The sequence below is a fragment of the Myripristis murdjan genome, chromosome 3 (genome assembly GCF_902150065.1).
Source record: "Myripristis murdjan chromosome 3, fMyrMur1.1, whole genome shotgun sequence".
NCBI lineage: Eukaryota > Metazoa > Chordata > Actinopteri > Holocentriformes > Holocentridae > Myripristis > Myripristis murdjan.
In genome coordinates this window covers 31,131,309-31,153,442 of record NC_043982.1, presented here as the reverse complement: position 1 = coordinate 31,153,442, position 22,134 = coordinate 31,131,309, and the positions used below count along the sequence as shown (strand labels likewise).

General features: G+C 40.5%; 1 protein-coding gene across 2 annotated transcripts; it reads left to right on the top strand.

Annotated features, from left to right (window-relative positions):
• The first annotated feature begins 106 nt into the window (after positions 1-106).
• serinc4 (serine incorporator 4) lies at positions 107-22,096 on the top strand. 2 transcript variants are annotated; one of them, XM_030077272.1, is made up of 11 exons: positions 107-628; positions 7,576-7,743; positions 8,447-8,625; positions 10,857-10,936; positions 11,417-11,510; positions 13,225-13,436; positions 13,835-13,930; positions 18,032-18,158; positions 18,778-18,890; positions 19,541-19,691; positions 19,796-22,096. In XM_030077272.1, exons 1-11 carry the CDS (start codon positions 479-481, stop codon positions 20,001-20,003), a joined length of 1,578 nt encoding a protein of 525 aa, XP_029933132.1. In that variant the 5' UTR covers positions 107-478; the 3' UTR covers positions 20,004-22,096. The 2 variants fall into 2 exon arrangements, with proteins under 2 accessions (XP_029933132.1, XP_029933122.1); XM_030077262.1 differs by having other exon boundaries at positions 19,538-19,691.
• Positions 22,097-22,134: the final 38 nt, after the last annotated feature.

The window sequence follows — 22,134 nt, the reverse complement described above, 5'->3', positions numbered from 1 at the left end:
GATGGAACTGACACATGGTCCCTGTCGTCGTCCTCCTCCTCCCTTCTCCTCACCCCCCCTCCTCCCCTCCTCCCTCTCAGTCTCTGCCTAATCTGACCGAGTAGAACAGGGGACGATGGGGGAGGGCATTGGGCATTCACCACCACCTCTCGCTCTTTTCTGGCAGTGCCCAACACAGCCGCACAGCCAAATCACACAGGATATGGGCAAAAAAACAACTTCTTCTCCAGTGAAGCTGGACTGAGAATTGCAGCAGCTGAATTGGCGGACTAGCTTTTCTGTTAATCCAGCTGACAGCATAAGGAGCACAAGAACGATCTGCTGGACTGCACGATAGCAGCTGGGGTTGGACTTGTATCAGGTTGTTTTTTTCTTCCCCAGTAGCAACATCAGGCCTGTTGCTGAAAGAGGTTTCACTGCAGGAGTTATGTCCTTGTGTCTTTGAGGATGTGAGGATGCCATCTTCGCAGGGACTTTGATGAAAAAAACTATTTTGTGCTGGAGATTCATGGGCAAATGTAGAGTCATGGGAGTCAGGGAGAAGGACTTCAGAGGCACACCGACGTCCACCAAAGGGATGAACCAGAATGGAGCCTACAGCTACTTCCTCAACATGGTGGCCTATCAGGTGAGACTGGGTGACCATCAGCTCAGGCAACTGGATGAACATGGTTAATGTGAATGATTAGCAAGTGCAGTATTTTATAATTTGAGTACTTAGGTTTCAGCACAATTTTTTTTTTATTGATTGTAACTCCACCATTCAGCTGAAATAGATGCATATTTTTCTTGATGATGGTTTCTGTAAGTACAAAGCAGTACATCTGATCATCTCTGTGTGATTTCATTGTTAATTGTATTTTCATAGAGGTTTATATTATATTAAGTGCCACTGAGGTTATTACTATGAGATTCAGTGCTGACAGATGTGATGTCTGCTGGAGTTTCCCAAGATCCACTACACACTGGCAGCACTGCACCAAAACATAAGGTATTTTATAAAAGGGTGAAGACTGAGCTATTCAGGAATTCAGAAAGTTATTTGTCATGGCCATCTATGCTCAGTCCAGCAAAAGCCAGAGAGAGAAAATATTTGAATGTGGACTGTCATTCTGTGTCGTCAGAGAAGTTTCCACCTTTTTACATTGGGTTTTATTAGTGTTTTTCTCTTTACAGTACATTTTCCAGAGTCGGTGATTGTTGACTTTTCAGCAACAGTTATTGGAGTTGATAAGTGTTTACTGGAGAGTTGTTGGTCACCTCAGAGAGCTGATGTGACTGAGGTGATCAAAACTGTCTAAACTGGGAAATTAGCTCTGATTGGTGTGGGTGATATAAACACATTTAAAGTATTGATTTTTACTTTTAGGCTAATTTAACAGTGACTTTCTTTCCCATCCAGCAAAAATTAGTTGAAAAGATGCTGAAAAGACATCATTGCCATACGTCTAAACAACATCTACATTTGGTTGAAAAGTAAAAGGTGAAAAACCGTCATTTTCAAGTCATTGAAAAGACATCTCTATAAACACTTCCCTGTACCATCTACTGTCTATTTTTGGGCTAAATTAGGACCAAATCAGATGGACTAAACACTGCCCAGTTTTCAATGTCTATTTTTGGGTGAAATTAAGGCAGTGATGGACAAGATTTAGCCCAAAAAACAAAAAACAATGTCCAAATGATGTCTGATGTTTGGTGGGTTAACACTGGTGTGCACAAGAGACAGGGCTGTACATTAACAAATATAAGATGAATACATTACACATTTCAAGTGTTATACATTACAAGCTGTGCATTAGGTGGAAACGTTTTGGTGAAACTACCAGTATAAATGAAGTAAGGATAAAGAAACCTGTCTCAGGTTATGTCCAAACAAATCTTGGTAACTCCATTTTGGCCCGCTGTCCACACTAAACCTTTTTTTTCCACCTGTGAAAACACTGCTTTTGTGAAAACTCTGTACAAAATGTGGTAAAATTAAAACACTGGCCTAGTGTTGTTGTGTGGACGGGAAAAACTGACCTTTCTGACAACACTCACGCAGGATTATCATGTGATCTGCATTGTGTATTGAGCATGTGCACCATGTGCACAGGCCATGCACGCAAGCCTGCACATGTATAATGAGGAGGTGTTTTGGGACGTTACAGTGTGGATGGTGGGCTTTAGAATAAAGTTCTGAAAACACAAATAGAAAAAGTAGGAGTGGAGCACAGTGTGGGCATTTTCAAAGTTACCTCCCTGTGGCTGCATTCAGTCAGATGTTTTTATAGTGCATGTGAGTGCTGCTTTTATTTAATTTCAACGAGACCATGCACTTCACTTCTCCATCTCCTATATCTCACATTTGGCGTTTTTTTTTAATGCATGCAGTTCCACGCAGAAAAGTTGAAAATATTTTGACTTTTGTGGGCAGGCCACTTTGCGGATCCTTTGCCATTTTGTCGAATCAACTTGGAGTTAGCTGCCCCATGGCTTATTACAGGCAGCTAACTTGATATGACAATGAAACTGTGGTGCATCTTAATAATCTTTACATATCTGCATCTCAAAGCAAGTCAAGTACCAGTAACCTCTGCTGTCGTCCATTCACGCTGGCGGCCAATATCATCTTGACACTGAAGTGTGTTAAATGTTGCGTGCATTGTGATGGTCCTTCCAAAGCTTTTCTACACATCAGACTGTCTCTGGTCCTGCTGCTAAAACATGACCAAGAAGATCAGATGTGCCTCATAGTTTTTCACATATGAACAAAAACTTTCATCTAAATACACCCTGAGTGTGAACGTGACCTGAAGAACAGAGAGCCTGGCAGATGATAACACACGTCACAGTACAAAGAGTGAAAAATCTCTACTATTGATCAGCTGATCATACTGTGTAGTTTCACACTGTCACTGCACGTTACTGTGTGTAAGTTTACCAGACAACAAAATACAGCGGACACTGATGTCCTGCTCTGACCTCCATGTGTTTTATAATTCCTCTGCAGCAAGGACAGGGTTGACAATGTGGACCATTACCGTACTGAGTAGTTGGCAATGTGCACGGAGGTTCAAGTGTAAAAAATGGACTGATTTATAAACACAATGGAAGTGCTGCTCCATTAGCTGCAGTGTGTTTTGCAGCTAATAGATGAACAATGAGCTTGTTAGTCTTAGCATTTACTAATTACCTTGGAGTGGCAGTTTTGTACATGGTGGCTTGTTGCCTCTTTGAAAACCACTTATCAGTAGATCAAAAAGTAGAAACTGCATCAAAAAGAAATGTACAAGCAAGAAGTTGCTCACTAGAGTGTGACAAAATAAAGCTGGTGCCCAGGTACCATACATGTCTAAGGCACATGGGATTAGCTTTCAGATTAGCTCTTTGAATTCTTAGAAAGATCTGGGATATCTTATCATGACATTCACATGGAAGACACCCCTGGAGTGCATCTGTCCTTTTCACTGCAACTGACTTATAACTATTCCTCAGAGGTCATTGTTCACACTATCATTGTGTCTTCCAGATCTCATGAGTGTGATTGGTTTTATCTGAGTACGATGCCCACAATAAAAGATTTAAACTTTCAGTACAATTCAGGTGACTTTGGTAAAAATACAATTCTCTATTCATGTTTTTTGGCCAACTGTTGACTCCCTTGTTTGCTGCAACATTAAATTTACATGTCAGTCTGTGACCTTATTAATCCTGTATTAATCTAAGCCAGAGGTTGGACTAGCCATTTTGATGGACTGAGCTTGAGGGGTTTTCCCTCAATGTGCAGGTTGGCACAATTATGAAAAAGCCTGGCTTTCTCAAGCTGTCTCAACATTGTAGCTCAAAATCATCACAGAGAATTCTAAATGCTTTTCTGCCATTGTTTTGATCTAAAATAATAAGTCTGTAACCAAACTACAGAATCACAGTATCTGTAGAGCTCCAATCTACATGTTTATGAGTGTAAAGATAAATGATTGGTAAATCAAAAAGGAAAGGATGAATGAAAAATAAATTTCTCTGTGTAATCATGTTTGATATTAGAACGTTGAACTGGAGAGGACATGCTTAAATCTTTGAAGACTCATTAACAGATAATTTGTTGTAGCTGGGATAATACAAATAAAGCGGTCTGGTCTAGACATAGTGGCTCCAAGGAATCCTCATGTTTTTAATCTATTTCAAGGCGTCTACACTGAAGGATGCTGGCAGAGTTTCTGTCTAGTCAGGCACTTTTCTAACAGATCAGAAAGTAGGTTACTTCCTGAATCATAGGACTGATGTGTGGTTGGTAGTGAGGCAGTGATGTCACCGTTCACAACATCATATGACATTGCTGCTTTTTATGCATCTATAGATAGATAGATAGATAGATAGATTTACCTTTATTGATTGACCGAAGGAGAATTCAAATGTCACAGTAGCAGCAGCAGTGGTTAACGGCAAAGTTATACATCAATGCAAAAAAAATTAACATCCAGGCAAGACATTTTTTTCCTACGTCCCTATAGAAACAGTTTGTGGTAGATCCCTATAAGAAATTTTAAAAATGCAATACCTATACATAAAAAAGGTAGAATAAGGTAAAATAGGAATAGGACCCAGTAGATCTGTCCATATATAAATGTGTAGTGTCTGTGTGTGATATATGATGTACAGGGTCATGGGTTGTGTGTGTGTACTGTATGTATGAGCCCGACTAGCTGTGGCCCAGGTTAACCTGCAAGTTATGTTAACTAACTGTTTGATCTCGCTTCTGAAGCACAGTTCTCTACCTTTGTCTTTGTCTTGCCTGATGCAGTGCATCAGATCGGGACTGATGCTGTTTCTTAAATACACTGTACATGCACATTCACGTCACACATTATCTGTTTGTATGTACATGTGTAAAATCTGTGGTGGGGCAGTTTATCTGTGAGCAGTGTATGGCTGTCAGTCTCAACCAGTAGAGGGAGAGTTACTGGATGCTTTTCATTTTTTAATATGCAGTCCAAATAATTTTCTAAAAACCTCAATTTGAGAAGATGCTGAATTGTCTGGAGTGTCTCTGAACCATGATCAGAGGTCAGCTACACGATATCAAATGGAATCAAATGGAATGGAAAGGAGATGGAATGAAAGTATGTAGGATGTTCTTCCTTAGATTACAACCAGATTATGACATGCACGTGATGAGTAACAATATCTCTGTATGGCACCAGCATCCAATGTGTGCATTCATAAATCATAGCAGGACAGTACAGGACGGTGGCTTTCGGCCATTTTGGACTCATAATCCCTTAAAACAAAGCAACGCCTGCTCATGACTTGTGTCTGTGCTGCAGATGCAGAGGAGGGGAATCCAACAAAAACATGATTTTCCAGGTTGTTTTGTTTGATTATCAGATCAGAACAAGAAACTGTATTACAGAAATGTTTTTTTTCCCATCCCATAAATCATCTTATGACCTCCCAGAATTATCCCACGCCCCCCTGGTTGAGAACCTCTGGTTTAGAGGACAGACCTCGACACTGTAATCTGCAGAATTTGCTGTCACATCAGGCAAACACTGGTTTAGCCTGCTTGTCCCTGCATCCTTAGATTTAGTGCAGGATAAGAGGCGACTGGCTTACAGCCAGTCCACAGCCCTTTATCAGAATCAGAACCAGACAGCTGCTTTTGGGCATGGTCGATTAATCTTCTGTCTCTCCCCAATCTCCCTCCTTGTCTCTCCCTACCTTCTAATCTAAACAGTGTGTTGAGCCAGGCACACAGTCAACCAAGCCTTCCAAAAGTATAATCATACATCTTTTCTAAACCTCAGAAACTGGAGTCAAATACCATACATAAGGGAGCGATACATCAAATATTATGTTTAGGTATTCTAATGAAGAGTCTAGCCTGCACCCTAACGTTTGATTAAGAAAACATTATTCAGAACTATTAAATGCAATCTAAATATGACACCCGAGTGACAGATTATAAGAAATATATAACAATTTTTTTGCTAGTATGGCCATTCAACTCAAGGCTCAAAGCTAAATCACAACTCAGTCTGTAATTTGAATATCTTTTTCAGTTTATTAGTGTAGCGTGCTCAGCACAGAGCTTAGTCTACAAATCCTGAGTTAAAGCATTTTGAAACTACTTACTATCACAGCAATTTTTGCAAGATATCAACGGCTATAATAAAGTTTGAGGTTTCCAATATTTAGAATATATTATCTTTTTGGATGGCACTGTATATGAAACCGATTTCTTGTGTCTGAAATGTCTCAGTTGCCTCTCTGAACAAGTGGATAGAGGACAGCCTTACTTATCCTTAGCCTTACTGTTGAACCGACACCAGAACGAGATGATTCAACTTCATTCCTCATTGGTCAAGTTCAAGGATACAATCAAAGGCTAAAAGATAAAAATATCAAACGATTACAACACGACTTTACGAGAATACACACATTGCATAGCAGAAATGATTGCTGGAGTGTTAATCGATGCTAAGCTAAGTAATTAAGTAAATAATTAATAAACTAAATTAACTAATTACCTAAGTGGTTAGCTACTAACTGCTGTTAATTAGCTTGTAAGGGTGATGTTAGGTGGTAGCTAAGCATTTAACTGTACTTGCTAGAGTGTTACTGGGTGGCTGCTACAAGTTTATTAAGTAGGTTATTAAGGTAAGGTTATTAAGTATTTACCAGAGATAGTCTTTATAGGGAGATATTCCACCTACATGAATGTGAGTTGCCGCCTCCAGGAAGCAACATCGTGTGCTAAAACTGAGCTAAACAGAGTAAAATGAACAGTGGTCAGTGGGATTTTTGAAATCAGCTCTCTAAATTATAATTCTTGTTTTCTGACCATTGGTGAAAATGACCAGGCAGTGGTTAGGAAGATACACATTTCTATGATCTCAGATGAATGAAATCAGGAACTATTTAGGAAAAAAGTCTTCTTTTCCCTCTACTTATGCAGCCAGTTAACGGCACAGCCTTAATGTGTGCCCTGTGAAATCCTCTGAAAGACTCAACATTTTACAACCATCATTTTCATGTCAGGCTACAGTCATGCCCTCATTATAAATATTGAGCCGTATAACAATGATACAAATAGTCCAGTTGCTCGTAAAAATATTTAGAATCAAATGTAATGCCTTATATTTTTCTTTGAATAGTAAATGCTCAGCACTGCCCCTCATGTCAAAAAAGACTGTACTGCACTCTTTTTTTCTGTCCCAGTAGTCAATGGTCTCTATAGGCTTAGGTTTTTATTGTCCATGTTAGGGTGTTACTAGGTTGTTGCAACTAGGTGGTAATTCAGTAATTAACACTGGTCATGGGGAATGCACCACTTGATTGAGGTCTGAGTCCCGAGGTTGAATCTGAGCACCTGGCTCTTTGATTCATGTCATCCCCTCTTTCTCCCCTGTCTTTCCTCTCTCTCTCTCTCTCTCTCTCTCTCTCTCTCTACTGTCACTATCAAATAAAGCAGCATTAAAGTGCAGAACATATACCTTAGACCTGGTCTGTTTTGGTGTGGTGGATTTCCCTGTTCGTTCTTGGAGTTTATCGTATGTTTGCACTGAGCTGCCTCCTTCCCTCCTTCCTCAGGCATGCTGCTGCTGTGGGCCGGCTCCATGCTCGCTCTGCTGCGCCTTCTGCCCGCCAGTCAAATCCTCGACCAGCACGAGGGTCATGTACACCCTCTTCCACATCTTGGCCTGTGCAGTCTCCTGCCTCATGCTGTCCCGCACCGTCTCTGAGCTTGTCAGGGAAAACGTGAGTGCTGCATAAGATATGACAAGATATCATTTTATTGTGAAAGAAATTGCTCGAGTAATTACAGCAGCATAAGCAACACAAAGTGGTAAGGTTAATGCTAACACCAGAAGTGTCCAAATAGAATAACATTAAAAATAGTGTAAATTAGTGAAATAAAACAAGAAAATTAAAGAAATAAAATAAAATAAAGTAGCAAAAGCATCAAATTAGTAGCCTTGATGCCCGGTACTGGAACTCCAGGACTTTGCATCCGATGCCTTCCATGACACCTGCTCAGATATTCAGATAAAATGAAGGAAAACATGCAGTGCAAATTGATAGACTATAAATTCCTCATAAAATCACATACATTTTTGCACAATATGTTGTATTTTAAGTTGTATTTCTCATTGCAGCGTTTATTGCGGTGCTTACCAGGGGCACTGGAAAGCAATGAGAGGGATGTAACATTCAATAAATGTCCAGATAATCCTTTTGCTTCTGATTTATGCACAGGATGATCTGTAGCTATGCATGTTTTTTCCTGTCATTGCTTTTTCTTTTTCTTTTTCTTTTTTTTAGAGCAATTCTCTCTTAATCTCAACCAGGCAGAAAGAAACACGCGCACACACACACACACACACACACACACACACACACAGGTACAGATTTTGATGCTGTTGTAGATAAAAGTAGATAAAATGATGTTTGTGTGTTTCAGGTGCCTTTCTTCAATATGGTGTGCGACCAGGCGCATGGGGGAGGGCACTGTGAGATGCTGGTGGGCTACTCAGCCGTCTACAGAGTCTGCTTTGGCACCGCCTGCTTCTATCTGATGATGGCGGTCTTCCTCATAGATGTCAAATCCAGCCAGGACTTCAGAGCTCTCATACATAATGGGTCAGTGTAGCAGGTTTTTTTTGTTTGTTTGTTTTTTGTTTTTTTTTTTTCAGTGAAGCGTCAGTTTCTGGCACCTGCTGTCTGGAATCAAGACACTGTCAAAGTGACTGATTACAGAGACAGGAAAATGAGATTGTGGCGAAAACAGCAGCCATGATGGGATTACTACTAGCCATCTTGCTAAAGTGAGCAGGAATATTATGGTTTATAGTAAGAGTATAGTATGCCATTGATAGCCAGTGTGCAAAGATAGTGATGACACTGACTGGAGACATCTGATTTGTTAAAACAGTGTCATTTTATGTTTACATCTAAGAAACTTAGCTGTTGGGTCAAATGCAATCTGTAAGAGTAAAATAGTCAGAAGGGCACAACGCTTCACTGACACCAAACAATCCTCCAAACGGCAAAGCTGCAGCCTCCCCAACGCTTAAGTTTGTGTATCATTTGTCCTCCAGGCTTTATTTACCAAGAAAATATCATGTGAAAGCAATGCTGTTCCCACCAGCATATAAATGCAGCATAATGGTTGTACCTAAAAACAGAAATTGTCTAACTGCAAAAATCCCAGATCTGTGTCATCACCAAAATTGAATTACCTGATCAGGACGAGGACCATCAGTACATCCAGATCTGATTGTAACTTTTTGTGATATTTTGCTAACAAACAGACAAACTGACAGAAGGAAAACATAATATCCTTCCAACATCCAACTTCATCAGCAACAATGAACGTGGACTTAAAGTCATAATCATTTGTTTAAAGATATAGCTAACAGAGGATTGTTTGATCCATCAGCCCTGGAGTCTTAAGAGGCCAGAGGACGGGACAATATATCAATATTATGTTGTTATGGCATGTTATTATGTTGACTAGATACCATCTGGGATTTTGGATGTTGCTATAGCGTGATATGGCATAAGTGTTGTCTTTGCCTGATTTTAAAGGCTGCATTATAGTAAAAGGATGCAATTTTCTGAATTTATTCAACTGTTGTATTTTTTGTCTCTACCTGCTGGGTCATCATACCCACATTACCAATGACTGTTTATCAAAAATCTCTGTTGTGTAAACATCTTATGAAAACACCAAAAATCACCCTTACAGTGTCGTTGTAAAATATCAATTATATCATTATATTATTTCTAAGTACAGATTTTTGTTATTTATAACCAATGCGTTACAAAGTGTGTACAGGACATTGAAAACATATCATCATGTGAATTTCATCTTTACCCGGTAGTGCCCATTACATTAGGAACACTCATTAAATATGAAGAAAAAAAAAAATGATGTTAATCATTTATTTAGAGATGTTAAACATTGGCTGGGGAGAGAGAGAGAGGAGCAAGAAGAGAAGAGAAATGGGAGATAGGACAGGAGGGAAGGGCACAGAATATGAGGGTGAAAGAGTATGAGAGGATCAGGTGGGTATTTATAGGAATGCTGCAAGAGGTTTGGCTAAAGTGCAGTCCAGCTCCTGATACTCTGCTATTCTCTGCACAAATTTAAATAACCACAGACAAATACAAAAACAGCAAAGCTATTTTTTATTCCCACCAAAATAGATTTGCATCCACCTCAGTGTGTACGGTGTATATCTTTAAATACCTTGCTACCTCTCTATAAGGAGGAAAGTGTTTTCCCTTTCTGCTCACCTGAACTAGCCTGGCTGTCTATTTTAAGCTCCTTATTGTCACACTTTCCATTGCAGTGTGTTGATTAGAGCAGTGACGTAGCTGGGATTAGGATTTGACAGGCTGGATTGCTGGTCCTCATCGGCATAAATCTACTCATAAGAGTCTTATCAGGGCCAGGGTGAAAGGTCTGACAAAGGCTACAACATACAGCGGGCAGTAGGAGGCCAGGTAGCATCACTGCCCCCCACCTAACATCTGATGTGTTTGTCTAACAGGAGCAGTGTATCAAACACAGAGTCAAATGGACATGGAGAGGGAAGATTAAAAACAAATTTGAGATTAAAAGAAAATGTGTTGCCTTGTGAAAACTTTGTTCCACCTGATATTTAATATTATTTGACCTCTTGAACTTTTTAAACTCTCTCAAAACCCTGACATCTACAGACACAATATCATCATTTATATCTACTGCTGATTTCGTCTCCAGCTGTTTTTTTCCCCAGAAAGATACTGATAAAGGTTGGACTTAGGCTTTTAACATACCACTGACCGATTTTTCTTGTGCTTCCCCTCCTTGTTTTGAAATGCAGGTTCTGGTTTCTGAAGTTCATCACCCTTCTTGGGATGTGCACTGCTGCCTTCTTCATCCCAACAGAGTCCTTCCTGCATGGTGAGCAGCTGCACAGGTTGCTTACTGTTACTCTGTGGCTGTCAAGAGCAAATCAGCACTCTTTTGAAAATCAATCTGCACTGAATATCGATTTGCATTGATGCCGTTAATGCACCTGCCTCTGAATCCTGCTAGAGGGCAGTGGAGAATCAATAATGAAAACACTGAAGGTCGAGTCCCTGCAGTGAATTATGGGATCATAAATCTCTGTAGCTGCATGGATTTCAGTTTGTTTGGCAACAGTGAATCTCATTGTGATACAAGCCAGATATCCGATATGTTATGATTTACAGATTGCTCTCTCTCTCTCTCTCTCTCTGTCTCTTTCTCTTTGTACTCTTAGCTTATAATAACTAGAAATGGACAGAATAATATGTGTTATGTTTCTGCCCCTCATCCATCTCTCTCTCTCTCTCTCTCTCTCTCTCTCTCTCTCTCTCTCTCTCTCTCTCTCTCTCTCTCTCTCTCTTCTCCTCCCAGCTTGGCATTACGTTGGTGTGGTGGGAGGATTTGCCTTCATCCTCATCCAACTCATCCTCATCACAGCTTTCGCACACACCTGGAACAAGAACTGGTGAGGGAGGAGGGGGTCTGTGTGTTGAAGCAGAGGACAGGGGAAAGTGTTGACTAGAGAGTTGAGTTGAAGTGAAGGCTGGGAGAAGAGAGATGAAGTCTTCACTGCACATCGTGAATGAACAAGTTCTTTTGTTGACTCCTGGGACATGTAGATTTAACAGCCTGTGTCTGCTGCTGCAGCGTTACAAATGTACATGTGATGTACATTTAAAAAAAAAAAAGTGTCTTCACGGTTTCTCACACACAAACACCAGGCTGCTTCCCATCTGGAGAAACGAGGCTCTTTCTGAATCTCTCCTATTGACAATGGACTCATCTGTGCATGAGTGATGTGTAAATCATACAGACCCGCTTCAACATCTGTTCAAGACACCTTTAAAGTTTATTTCTCACCAGATTTCTTTCTTTCTTTCTTCCTTTACTCAGCTTCATCAATCTTATGCATCCTCTCCTATCTGTTGATATTTCCATTTCTCTGTATCTTCCCTTGTCCCGTTCAACCATTCATTCAAACAGTCTCATCCCCTGATAACAGGCTCGTCTCCAGATGTTATTTACAGTGTCTCCAGCTGTTTCTGTCGCTGCTGTGCTGTTAGACATTTGCCAGTCACCTCTGAACTCTGGTTTGACATAGCAGAATTTTAGATCCACCAAGTAAGAGGCTTTACTCAGTCTGGAGCTGCTCCAAGGCAAACGCACAGCACAATCCTCTTATTCCCACTACAGTGGTCCAGGGGGTTACACTGTAATTCCTCTACCCCACAACTCTACTTTCTCTCTCTTCTGGGCTTGCAGAACGTGATTAGCGGGACATATTTCATATGTATATGCTATTACAAGAATACTTCAAGTCAAAATGAGAATTCAATAATGAACTATTGACTGCCTGTCAGTCTACATCCTGTTTAAATTTGTGGGACCCCCAAACAGAGCAACTTAGCCTTTATACAATGAAGTTAACAGGGCCATCTTTTTACAGCTCCAAAAAACCATAAAATGTAAATCAAATTTTGCTTAATAACTCAAGTAAAATAATCCAAGTTTTTTTTTTTTTTATAGCTAAATAATTGCACTGAGTCCACCAGTTCAATATTTACCTCAGTATCTCCTATATTTTGCAACATGATCAGAGCACTGTCAGTTTTTAGTCCCACAGAGGCAACAAAACACTTGGATTTTGCTGCATGTGCTCTTTGCAGAACAGGCTTCATCAAAATAATATCAAAATCTCAATGTAGCCAGGGGCAATATTCGCATTGCAGAGGCTGCAATTTTCTTGTATTAATTACAAAGATGCCATGGCCTACAAATTGTATTTTTCAGCCATAAGAAAGCATGAAAGAAAGAAAGCAAGTTTGTTTGGTATAGACCCCAACAAAATCACACCATCATCATTTTAATGGCCTTTCCAATATCTGTAAAAGTAATCACAGTATGATTTTTTAAACATATTGTTCAGCCCTAGTTCAGAAACTTGATGGACATTTTACTGTCAGAGGCTGGCCCCTTTAGTTTAATTTGTTTAATAGAAGTCTAAGATGGGACTGCAGAGGTTAACTCAGGGGTTTGGTTTTCTATGAGTGAACTTCACCTTGAAGATTATAAATGTTTGCCTAAAGCCTTTGGGCGTGCTCTTGTGGGCGACAGCACCCATGAATGGATCTGAGCTCATGTGGAAGTGAAGTTCAGCGGGTCCACTGTGCTGTCCTCAGGTTGACAGGAGCGGCGGAGAACAAGCGCTGGTACCTGGCAGTGATGTGTGCCACCCTGTTCTTCTACACCATTGCCACCATGGCCTTCACCTTCATGTACAAGTACTACACACATCCCATCGCCTGCCACTTCAACAAGGCCCTGCTCTGGATCAACCTGGGCCTCTGTGGCATCATGTCCTTCATCGCAGTCACGCCATGCGTGCGGCAGAGTGAGTTGTGGAAACACACACATGCACACACTCTCACACAAAGCTTCATGCGTCTTTATGTCTGTCATCTGTTATCTGCAGTGAAATAACACTTAGTCCATTTCCAGCAAAGCAAACATCCCTGTGTTGAAACTAGTTCTGGCACAGATAATAATAATTAGATGGAAGCTAATATTATCGGTTTCTCCTCTGTCTGTACATGTCCAGGTTTTATGATCACCATATACTTTGCTTGTGGTGTGTGTGTGTGTGTGTGTGTGTGTGTGTGTGTGTGTTTGTGTATGTGCGTGTTTGTGTGTGTGTGTGTGTGTGTGTGTGGCAGGGGATTACAATGTACTGACTCTCTCTCTCTCTCTCTCTCTCTCTCTCTCTCTCTTCCTCTCCCTCTGTGAGTACAGAGCAGCCTCGGTCGGGGCTCCTTCAGGCCTCCATCATCAGTTGTTACGTCATGTACCTCACTTTCTCAGCGCTGTCCAGCCGTCCACCAGAAAGAGGTACATAACTACACAAATACAGACAAGTCCATATGTCTGCACTGACATATATACAGTATATCCAGCTGGTCCAACTTGACTGGTGCAAATAATAGAGAATGATTTTCAGGGTTTCCATATTGTCTATATGCTAAAAAATAAAGCAATAGAGCAAGGGAGATGAATAAATAAAATAAAATGAGTTTCATTACGAACCTCATTACCTATTGAAGGCCTTTGGATCAAAATATTGCTCTCTAAGGTGCTCTGTGTACAAGTGTTGATGTAAACTAGGACTGTTTTGTCTTGGCTGACACAAAACATGGAATAAGCATGTGATAAATGATGGAAACCATGTAGATTTAACCAACAAAGTACATGCTTATTCCATGTTTTTGTCAGCTGAGTCTAAATGTGCTCACTTAAGTCAACCACCGGCAATTTTGCATAATGCACCTTTAATAAAAACTACCTGTCTTCAGAATATTCAAGTGCAGGTTTTACTATTTTCAAGAAAAAATCTCTCTCTCTCTCTCTCTCTCACACACACACGCACACACACACACACACACACACACACACACACACACACACATATATATATATATATATGTATATATGGTAAAACCTGATAAAGACAGGTGTGTACATTGGAGGAGAGTGAGTTATGATGATGACTCACTGCATGTGAGGTAAATCTTAGTTTTGAAAGAGCCCTTTGTTCTGCCTGCTGTTATAGTTATGCCTCAAAAGCTGAATTTGAGGAATATTTCTCCTGAGATTTCTGTTTCATCTCCATGTACGGAAAAAGAAAAAGTTTTCATTGTGACATATCGAAATTTGATTAGTTTTACTGCCAGTATTTGACAAAAACTCCAGCCCTAACCCTGAGGTTTACATTCACTTATTGTGAAATCCTCACAATTTACCCCCATGACTCACCTGCTGGCTCCAGGTAAGACAAAGAGCCTTTACATGATTCAGACATTAGTACCGGGGTTTGACAGAGGCTCCTGTCTTATCCAGGGCTTACATCTGGATGACACACACATAAATATAGATGTACACACACTTAGGAACACACATACAGTGGTAGACTGGGATATTGTAGCAGATAGAAGAACACACACTCACAGATAATCTAGGATGAGATGTGCTCTGACATGCTGCCGGCTGGGCTAGTGGCCTGTGATGAGGGCACACTGAGGGATATTTCACATTCCTGATGGATCCATTGACAACATAATAGCATAGGAATACAGCTTGGCAGTATCATTACATGCACTTACACACCTCATCCTGCTGAACAGCACGGTTCACCTCTGCCAGTCACAAATGATGTGTTGGTCTGGGTAACTCTACTCTCACCTAGTAGTGATGCATCGTGCACTTCTGGGTTCCTTTTGTTGTGTGGTGGTGTGTTTTTCGCCTGTTCCTGTGGATAAATGTGACGTCGCATCAGGATGTTTCCAGTGGATGTTAACATGCCCATACATCCACCTCAGATTAAAAGAAACAAGTTCGCACTGCTTCTCCGGGGGTTGTCACAGGGCATTCTGGGAAACACAGGGTAACATAATCACTAAATGAGGTAGAAGTAGATGAGACAGGTTGAAGGAAAGTGGGCACACCCAAAAAAGTAAATTACAATACCTTGGATAACAAGGCCAGGAATGCACTTGAACATCTCAGACTTTGTACTTCAGTGGATGTAAGGGGAGTTTTCCTTTATTATCAGATGATTCTACTGTCTTCTACTCTATTCTACTACTCTATTCTATATTCTACAATACGATGACTCTCTCTCTCTCTCTGCCTCTGTCCATGTTGACTCCCTTATCTGTCTGGGAAAATGCATTCTTATAGCAGAGAGCACTAAAGCTGCACAAAGCCACTCCTTCCTCTTTAGGTAACCACAAGCTTACCTTAATAAGGAGCTCAACTTGTTTTTTTTTTTTTTTTTTTATTATTTGACATGGTATTGTCCATGAGGCTACATGAGTATATGTGTGTATGTACAGTATGTGTGTACAGTAGTTGTGTGTGAGAGTCCCGGGGCAACACAGGACGTTGCAGCAACTTGTTGAGAAAATATGCACGCTCAGCTGTCTATAAAAACACCGTTTCAGCGCATACACTCTATCACACACAAAGGCCCAGTGTACCTTCACACACTTTAACACCGTCTGCTGGTTCAAAATACTTAATTTCCACTTATTGTTGGTGTGTGTGAGACTGTGTGTGTGAGTGTGTGTGTTCTTTTCCTCTGCTATTCTAAATTAGGGGGTCACCTGTCATGGCAACAGCTCCAAAGGAGACATTCTGGCTGTGTGTGTGTGTGTGTGTGTGTGTGTGTCTATGTGTATTACACTAGTTACTGTTCTCTTATGCATGTTTGCCTGTTCTGTCCCCGGAAGGTTTATTATGCCCCGTGACCTTACCATGACACCGTGTGTGTGTGTGTGTGTGTGTGTGTGTGTGTGTGTGTGTGTGTGTGTCCACAGACAAAAAGATAGGAAGAAAGCAAAGCTTCAGTATGAGTAGTATGAATTTCATTTCTGCGATACATGCACACATGTATGCACAATGTACACATAGACAGACATACACGCAAGCACGCAGACAGGGATGCACGCATGCACACACACACACACACACACACACACACACACACATAGGGACAGTAATCCTGATGAGGAATTAGTGAAGTGTAAATGAAAACATACAACTCAAAGAGCAGGACATGTTCTGTTTCCCTAGAGCACTCCTAAGTGTGTGTGTGTGTGTGTGTGTGTGTATGTGTATGTGTGTGTGTGTGCATGTGTATGTGTACACAATACAGTCTGAGTCCTGTAATTAGCCAGTGTTTTCGGTGAGCTCAGGTTCCCCTTCCCCACAACATACAAACACAATACTCCTCTCTGGAATCCACAGCCGGCTGAAACGAGCCTCTGGAGGTTGGGGTGGATTTGTGTGTGTGTGTGTGTGTGTGTGTGTGTGTATTTGACAAAGAGAGCATGTGCATGTGCATGTGCATGCATACAGTACATATTTGTGAGTGTGCTCCTATCCCGTGGCCCTCCAGACCCTCCAGAGGGTGAGTCCATAAAAGAGGGTCCCAGGAGGGAAAGTGCAGTCGCGAGGCCCCTTTTACAAGAAAGGCAGGAATTTTCCCAGGAAAGGAAACGAAGGAGAAAGAATGAAGGAACATACATTCACTGACAATGTGCTTGATGTGTGTGTGTGAGTGTGGCAACCCCCCCACCCCCTTTGTGATGTCACTCCCTTTGTGACATCACAAAGGGGGGTGGGGGGTGGATTGTATGGATCTGAAACAGTTGTATTTATTTTGAATTTTGTAAATGTAGAAAAAATTGATTTTTTGAATAAATGAATTCAATAATGAAATTTGAATTTTGTGCCAAAATTCACTTTAAATCACATTCAATTTCCAGCTATTTTATTCAGTTTGCACCTCAGATGCATGCTCTGCAGCCAAGCTTTGTTCAGACCTTCAGAACTTTGTCTTCATTTTTAGTAGAGATCCCAAAGTTTCCAAAGATATCAAACATGTCCTGCTGAATTACGGGGAAATGAGTATAGAATGATGCACAAGACATCGAGATATTTTTTATTTGGTTTAATGTAAAAATAAAATAATATCTAAATGGTTTAATGTAATAAAACAATGGCATCTTGGGTTTGAATGTTTCACTCAGTATACATGTAAGTGTGATGTAGCTTCAATGAGGCGTTGCAGCCACCAGATATAGAATAATGTATATATGATGTATAATATATACAGTCCTACAATATGGAAACAAATTTTTTTTTCTAACTTTGAAGCTTTAAGGTGAAATTCAAGGGCAAATCAGAGTTTACGAGGTTAATTATAATATATTTATAGATTTATTTTAAATCAGTGATTCAGTATGAGCATTCATTTAGATTCATGCAGTTTAATCCAATCTCAGCTAACACTAAACGCTCTCTAAGGAGGCTCTGTATAACCAGCATTAATCTGACAAAAAACCCAACAAAGGGTAGTTTTGGTTCTACTGTCTTACCATAGAACACAGTTTATGATGGCAGTCTAACTTGTCGTGTCTTTCTTTGTGTCAGTGGTGTACCAAGGCAAGAACATGACCGTGTGTTACCCCAACGTGGGCCCAGACGGCATCCAGAACGAAGGCAATGCAGTGGCCATCATCGGTGCTGCCATCATGTACTGCTGTGTTCTCTTTGCATGGTTAGTATAAGTTTGTATTTAATTACCTGTATGTGAAGACAAACACTTGTTCTCTTAAATGTGTCTTTTATGTACAAAGCAAACAAAAACAAATATCATCCTGCAGTTATGTAGCACGATAATATTCATGAAATCTATAGAAAGCATCATTCATTTGTGTGAGTGCTCTTTGCATTTTGGACCAGGGGTGGATCATAGGAGCACGGGGCCCTTGGGCACATACTTCTTATCGGCCCCCTCTGCACCACACTCGTGCTGAAAGAAATGATGAATATGTGTAAAAATCATACTCGACAGCCTCTGTACATTTGCTAATAATTAAAAAAAAAAAAAAAAAAAAACATAAAAAAGAAACAATGCAAAACTGTTTCTTACTCTTCTCTAAAAGAACACGTACAAATTCATAATGGGGCTCACCTTTTTTTAACTCTTCTTGGTTAAAATCTTGAGATAACAAAGCATGAAGGGTTGTAGAGCAGCTGTTAGCCAAACTTTTTCTGAATAATTTAGATATACATGTCTGTGATGATACAATTTTATTTAATATTTGCCTTTATTTTTCCACATTTGGTGTCTCACTCTCCATTATATAGTAACAATATGTTCATTTTTTCCCCAGTAATGAAGCGTCTTACCTGGCAGAGGTGTTTGGTCCGTTTTGGATGATCAAAGTTTACCGCTACGAGTTCCAGAAAGCATCCTGCTGCTTCTGCTGCCCTGAGGAACAGGAAGGTTGTCATCGCTATATCGTTGTTCTAGTTAATCTCTTAAAGATGCTGAGAGTAGCGAGCAGCAGCGGGGTTAACTGAACATGTGGCGTCAATTTTGAGAAACACAAAATGCTACACGTAGCAGCTTTAACAGCTCTAATGCAGAATCTGCCACCGCGACACAGAACAAGATATGATGACTGAGCGATATATGTCACTGCACATTTACTCTGATATATAAAGTCATCCCAGTGTCATATATCACTAAAACTGGACAGGCGGAGTTCCTCTACTCAAATTCAATTACTTATAATGAATTTGGAGCAGTGTGAGTGCATGTGAATAATTTTTATTGTTTTAACTGATGTTTTATTGTCTTGTTGATGTTTTTACTGTTCTGTATCTTTTACTGCTTCAGCATTTTATCATTATTTGTTTTTTATTAGTGTGTTTATTGCTTTGGTACATTTTTATTGCATTTTATTGATTTTATATATACTTTTGTATTATGCTATGCTCTGTGTTATCAGGGCGCCCTTGAAAAATAGAGCTTGCTTGAAAGGGCCATCCTTGATGAAATAGAGGTTTGATGATGATGATGATGATGATGATGATGATGATTCAGTTCTCTGATCACATAGTTTATGCTTTGTCTCTTTGTCTTTCCAGCAGAAGAAGAGTTTGTGATGGATGAGGATAATAAAGGCTGTCAGAATGTTATTCACAACGAGACCCAGAGAGTGGCTTACAGCTACTTCTTCTTCCATTTCGTCTTCTTTCTGGCGTCTCTGTATGTCATGATGACCCTCACTAACTGGTTCAGGTCTGTAAACAATTAACCATAAAACAATTTTGCAGTCGGCAGTCATTATGGTCTCCCCAGCTCTAAATCAGACCATATATATATATTTTTTTCTCCTCCTGCAGCTATGAGTCAGCAGTCTTGGAGACCACCTTCACCCACGGCAGCTGGTCTACCTTCTGGGTGAAGATGTCGTCCTGCTGGGCCTGTGTGATTCTCTACCTCTGGCTGCTGCTGGGACCTCTGTGTAGCTGCCGGTCCGACTCCAGACCTCGCCGCTCCCGCATTAAACGCCGCGCAGTGTCCTCCCGCCACATCGCTGTCAGCGTCTGACCCTCTCTGTGAAGGGCCGAGGACGATGATGGAGGGTGTGGATCGCTGTGGGCGAGGGGTCAGAGGAAGCCAACCCTCCCCTGCAGGGCCGGGAGGGAGGTGATTTTCAGGAATGGTCACCAGGGTCAGTGGTCACCGACTCACAACCCTGTGAGAGGGGAAGGTGACTGGACCAGTCAGGAGCCTCAGTTCACAATGAAATCCCACTGCTGACATGTGGATGACTGGACACGCTTGTGGTGTCACAAGCCTGAAACCATAAAATCAAACCGCTAAGGAGGACTGGGCTTTGAAACACTTACAAATTGCCAAAGGGATAAGAAGGGGCTAGAGCTCTCATTGTAGTTAGGTTGAGAGCTAGATAAGAAACTAGGTAAATACATTTCTGAATTTTAACTCTTTAAGTTTAGAATTAATTTCCATTTTGGCTGTAAAAAGATAGTAGTCTTTTAATATAATATTACAGTAAGGGTAGATTAGGCAGTAGTTATTGCTCTTTAATTAAACATGTTATCTTTGACTAATGAAGTATTGTCCCTAAAATAGAAAATACTCTTAGTCCTGTGACATTAGGCAGGCCATTGCTAGTTGTGAACATGAACAAATCTCTCCCAAAGTTGAAAACCACAGAAGCCAAGCGCTAGCTGCGCCAGCTGAGTTCAAACATAGCCTTTAAGAGTCTAGCTCTTGTCATAACTTACTAAAGTAGAAGTGGCTGCACCATTAAAAACTGTTACAGCCCCAGGAAACTAAATATTTATGCAATTCCTCTATGCTGTTGCAAGGCAATGTGCAAATGACACAGTCAGGAGATTTTTTTGTCTGCACACAGCATCATGTTTTGGGAGAAATCATTTGCAAACTTATATGAGAAGTCTATGACTTCTCGTATGCCAGTCATGCCTAACGTATGCCAGTCAGCAAGCAACTTAACACAGTTACCATGACAATAGATCACTATGATTGATTGTTGATTGGCTACTGGTCATGCAGCTACCCACTGGTTACAGACCAACTAGTGGCTCTGAAACATCGTCTGAGGAGTTTACACACGTAAAACCTAGGTGCTGCAACCCGGCTCAAAACTCCAGTTTGAACGAGCTCCTCCGTTGACAATGAATGGAACGCCGACATTGTGAATGCACAGAATAACTGAGCTTTATTTCATTCAGTGCTATCAGTTACAAACCAGAAAATGTGCAGCTAAAACCCTAAAATGTCACTGGAAACTTTCTTTGCGTTGACAAACTTGGCCTCCCATTTACTGCCAATGGAGCGACTCTGGGGTTGGTTTTCTTCTCAGCCTAAAACCAAAGAGAGACTTTGCTTGTGTTCATAATTCAAGACTGAACTGTCCGAGATGATAGGGTTAACAAATTGTCTTTTAGGATTTTCTCTTTAACATCATTCTACTGTAAAACAAATACAAAGAGGAGACTCAGTGCAGAGATCTCAAAAGACGTTGGAGAAACATTTTAACACAGATTCGGCGATAGAGGGTCTGACGGGACGACTGAAAGGCAGCTAAATAGTTTGTTGTTCTTCAAAGGTCAACATAAGATTGGCTAACTTTGGGAGCAAGAAGAACTTTTTATTCTGAGTTACAATGAGGAACAAGTTGCACACTTGCATTTTTGTTTTCTGTATATCAACTGTTTCTATCTCATTGACGTCCTGATAAAAGTTACTGACTGTAACTTCGTTTACATGAAGTTTTTAAAAATTGTCAGTCAATTTTAATACATTTTTGAAAGATTAATTGATACCAGGAGTAATCAAAGACGGAACTCCAGAAATTATGGAAATGATGCCTTTGTATAAAATAGTGGTGTCTGTAAAAGACACTGTGCAGAAGTACATTGTAGACCTAAAATAAAATAGAGCCCCCCATAGAGCTCCTGGTATTAGTGTGTACAGATCAGGGCCCCTCTGTTCTTAAGGAGAAGTGAACCGAAGAGCTGTGATGACTTATTTGCAGTTGATGAGCAGTAATCATTCGGCTGCAACTGTTGCATTATTTGTAGTTCAGTTAAATGTTTCCTTGACGGTAAATGTAAAGTTATTTTTGTAAATACATTGTTTTCTTACAAAGCGTTGCTGTTCTCACGTCTGGTTTGTTTGCTGCATGGTG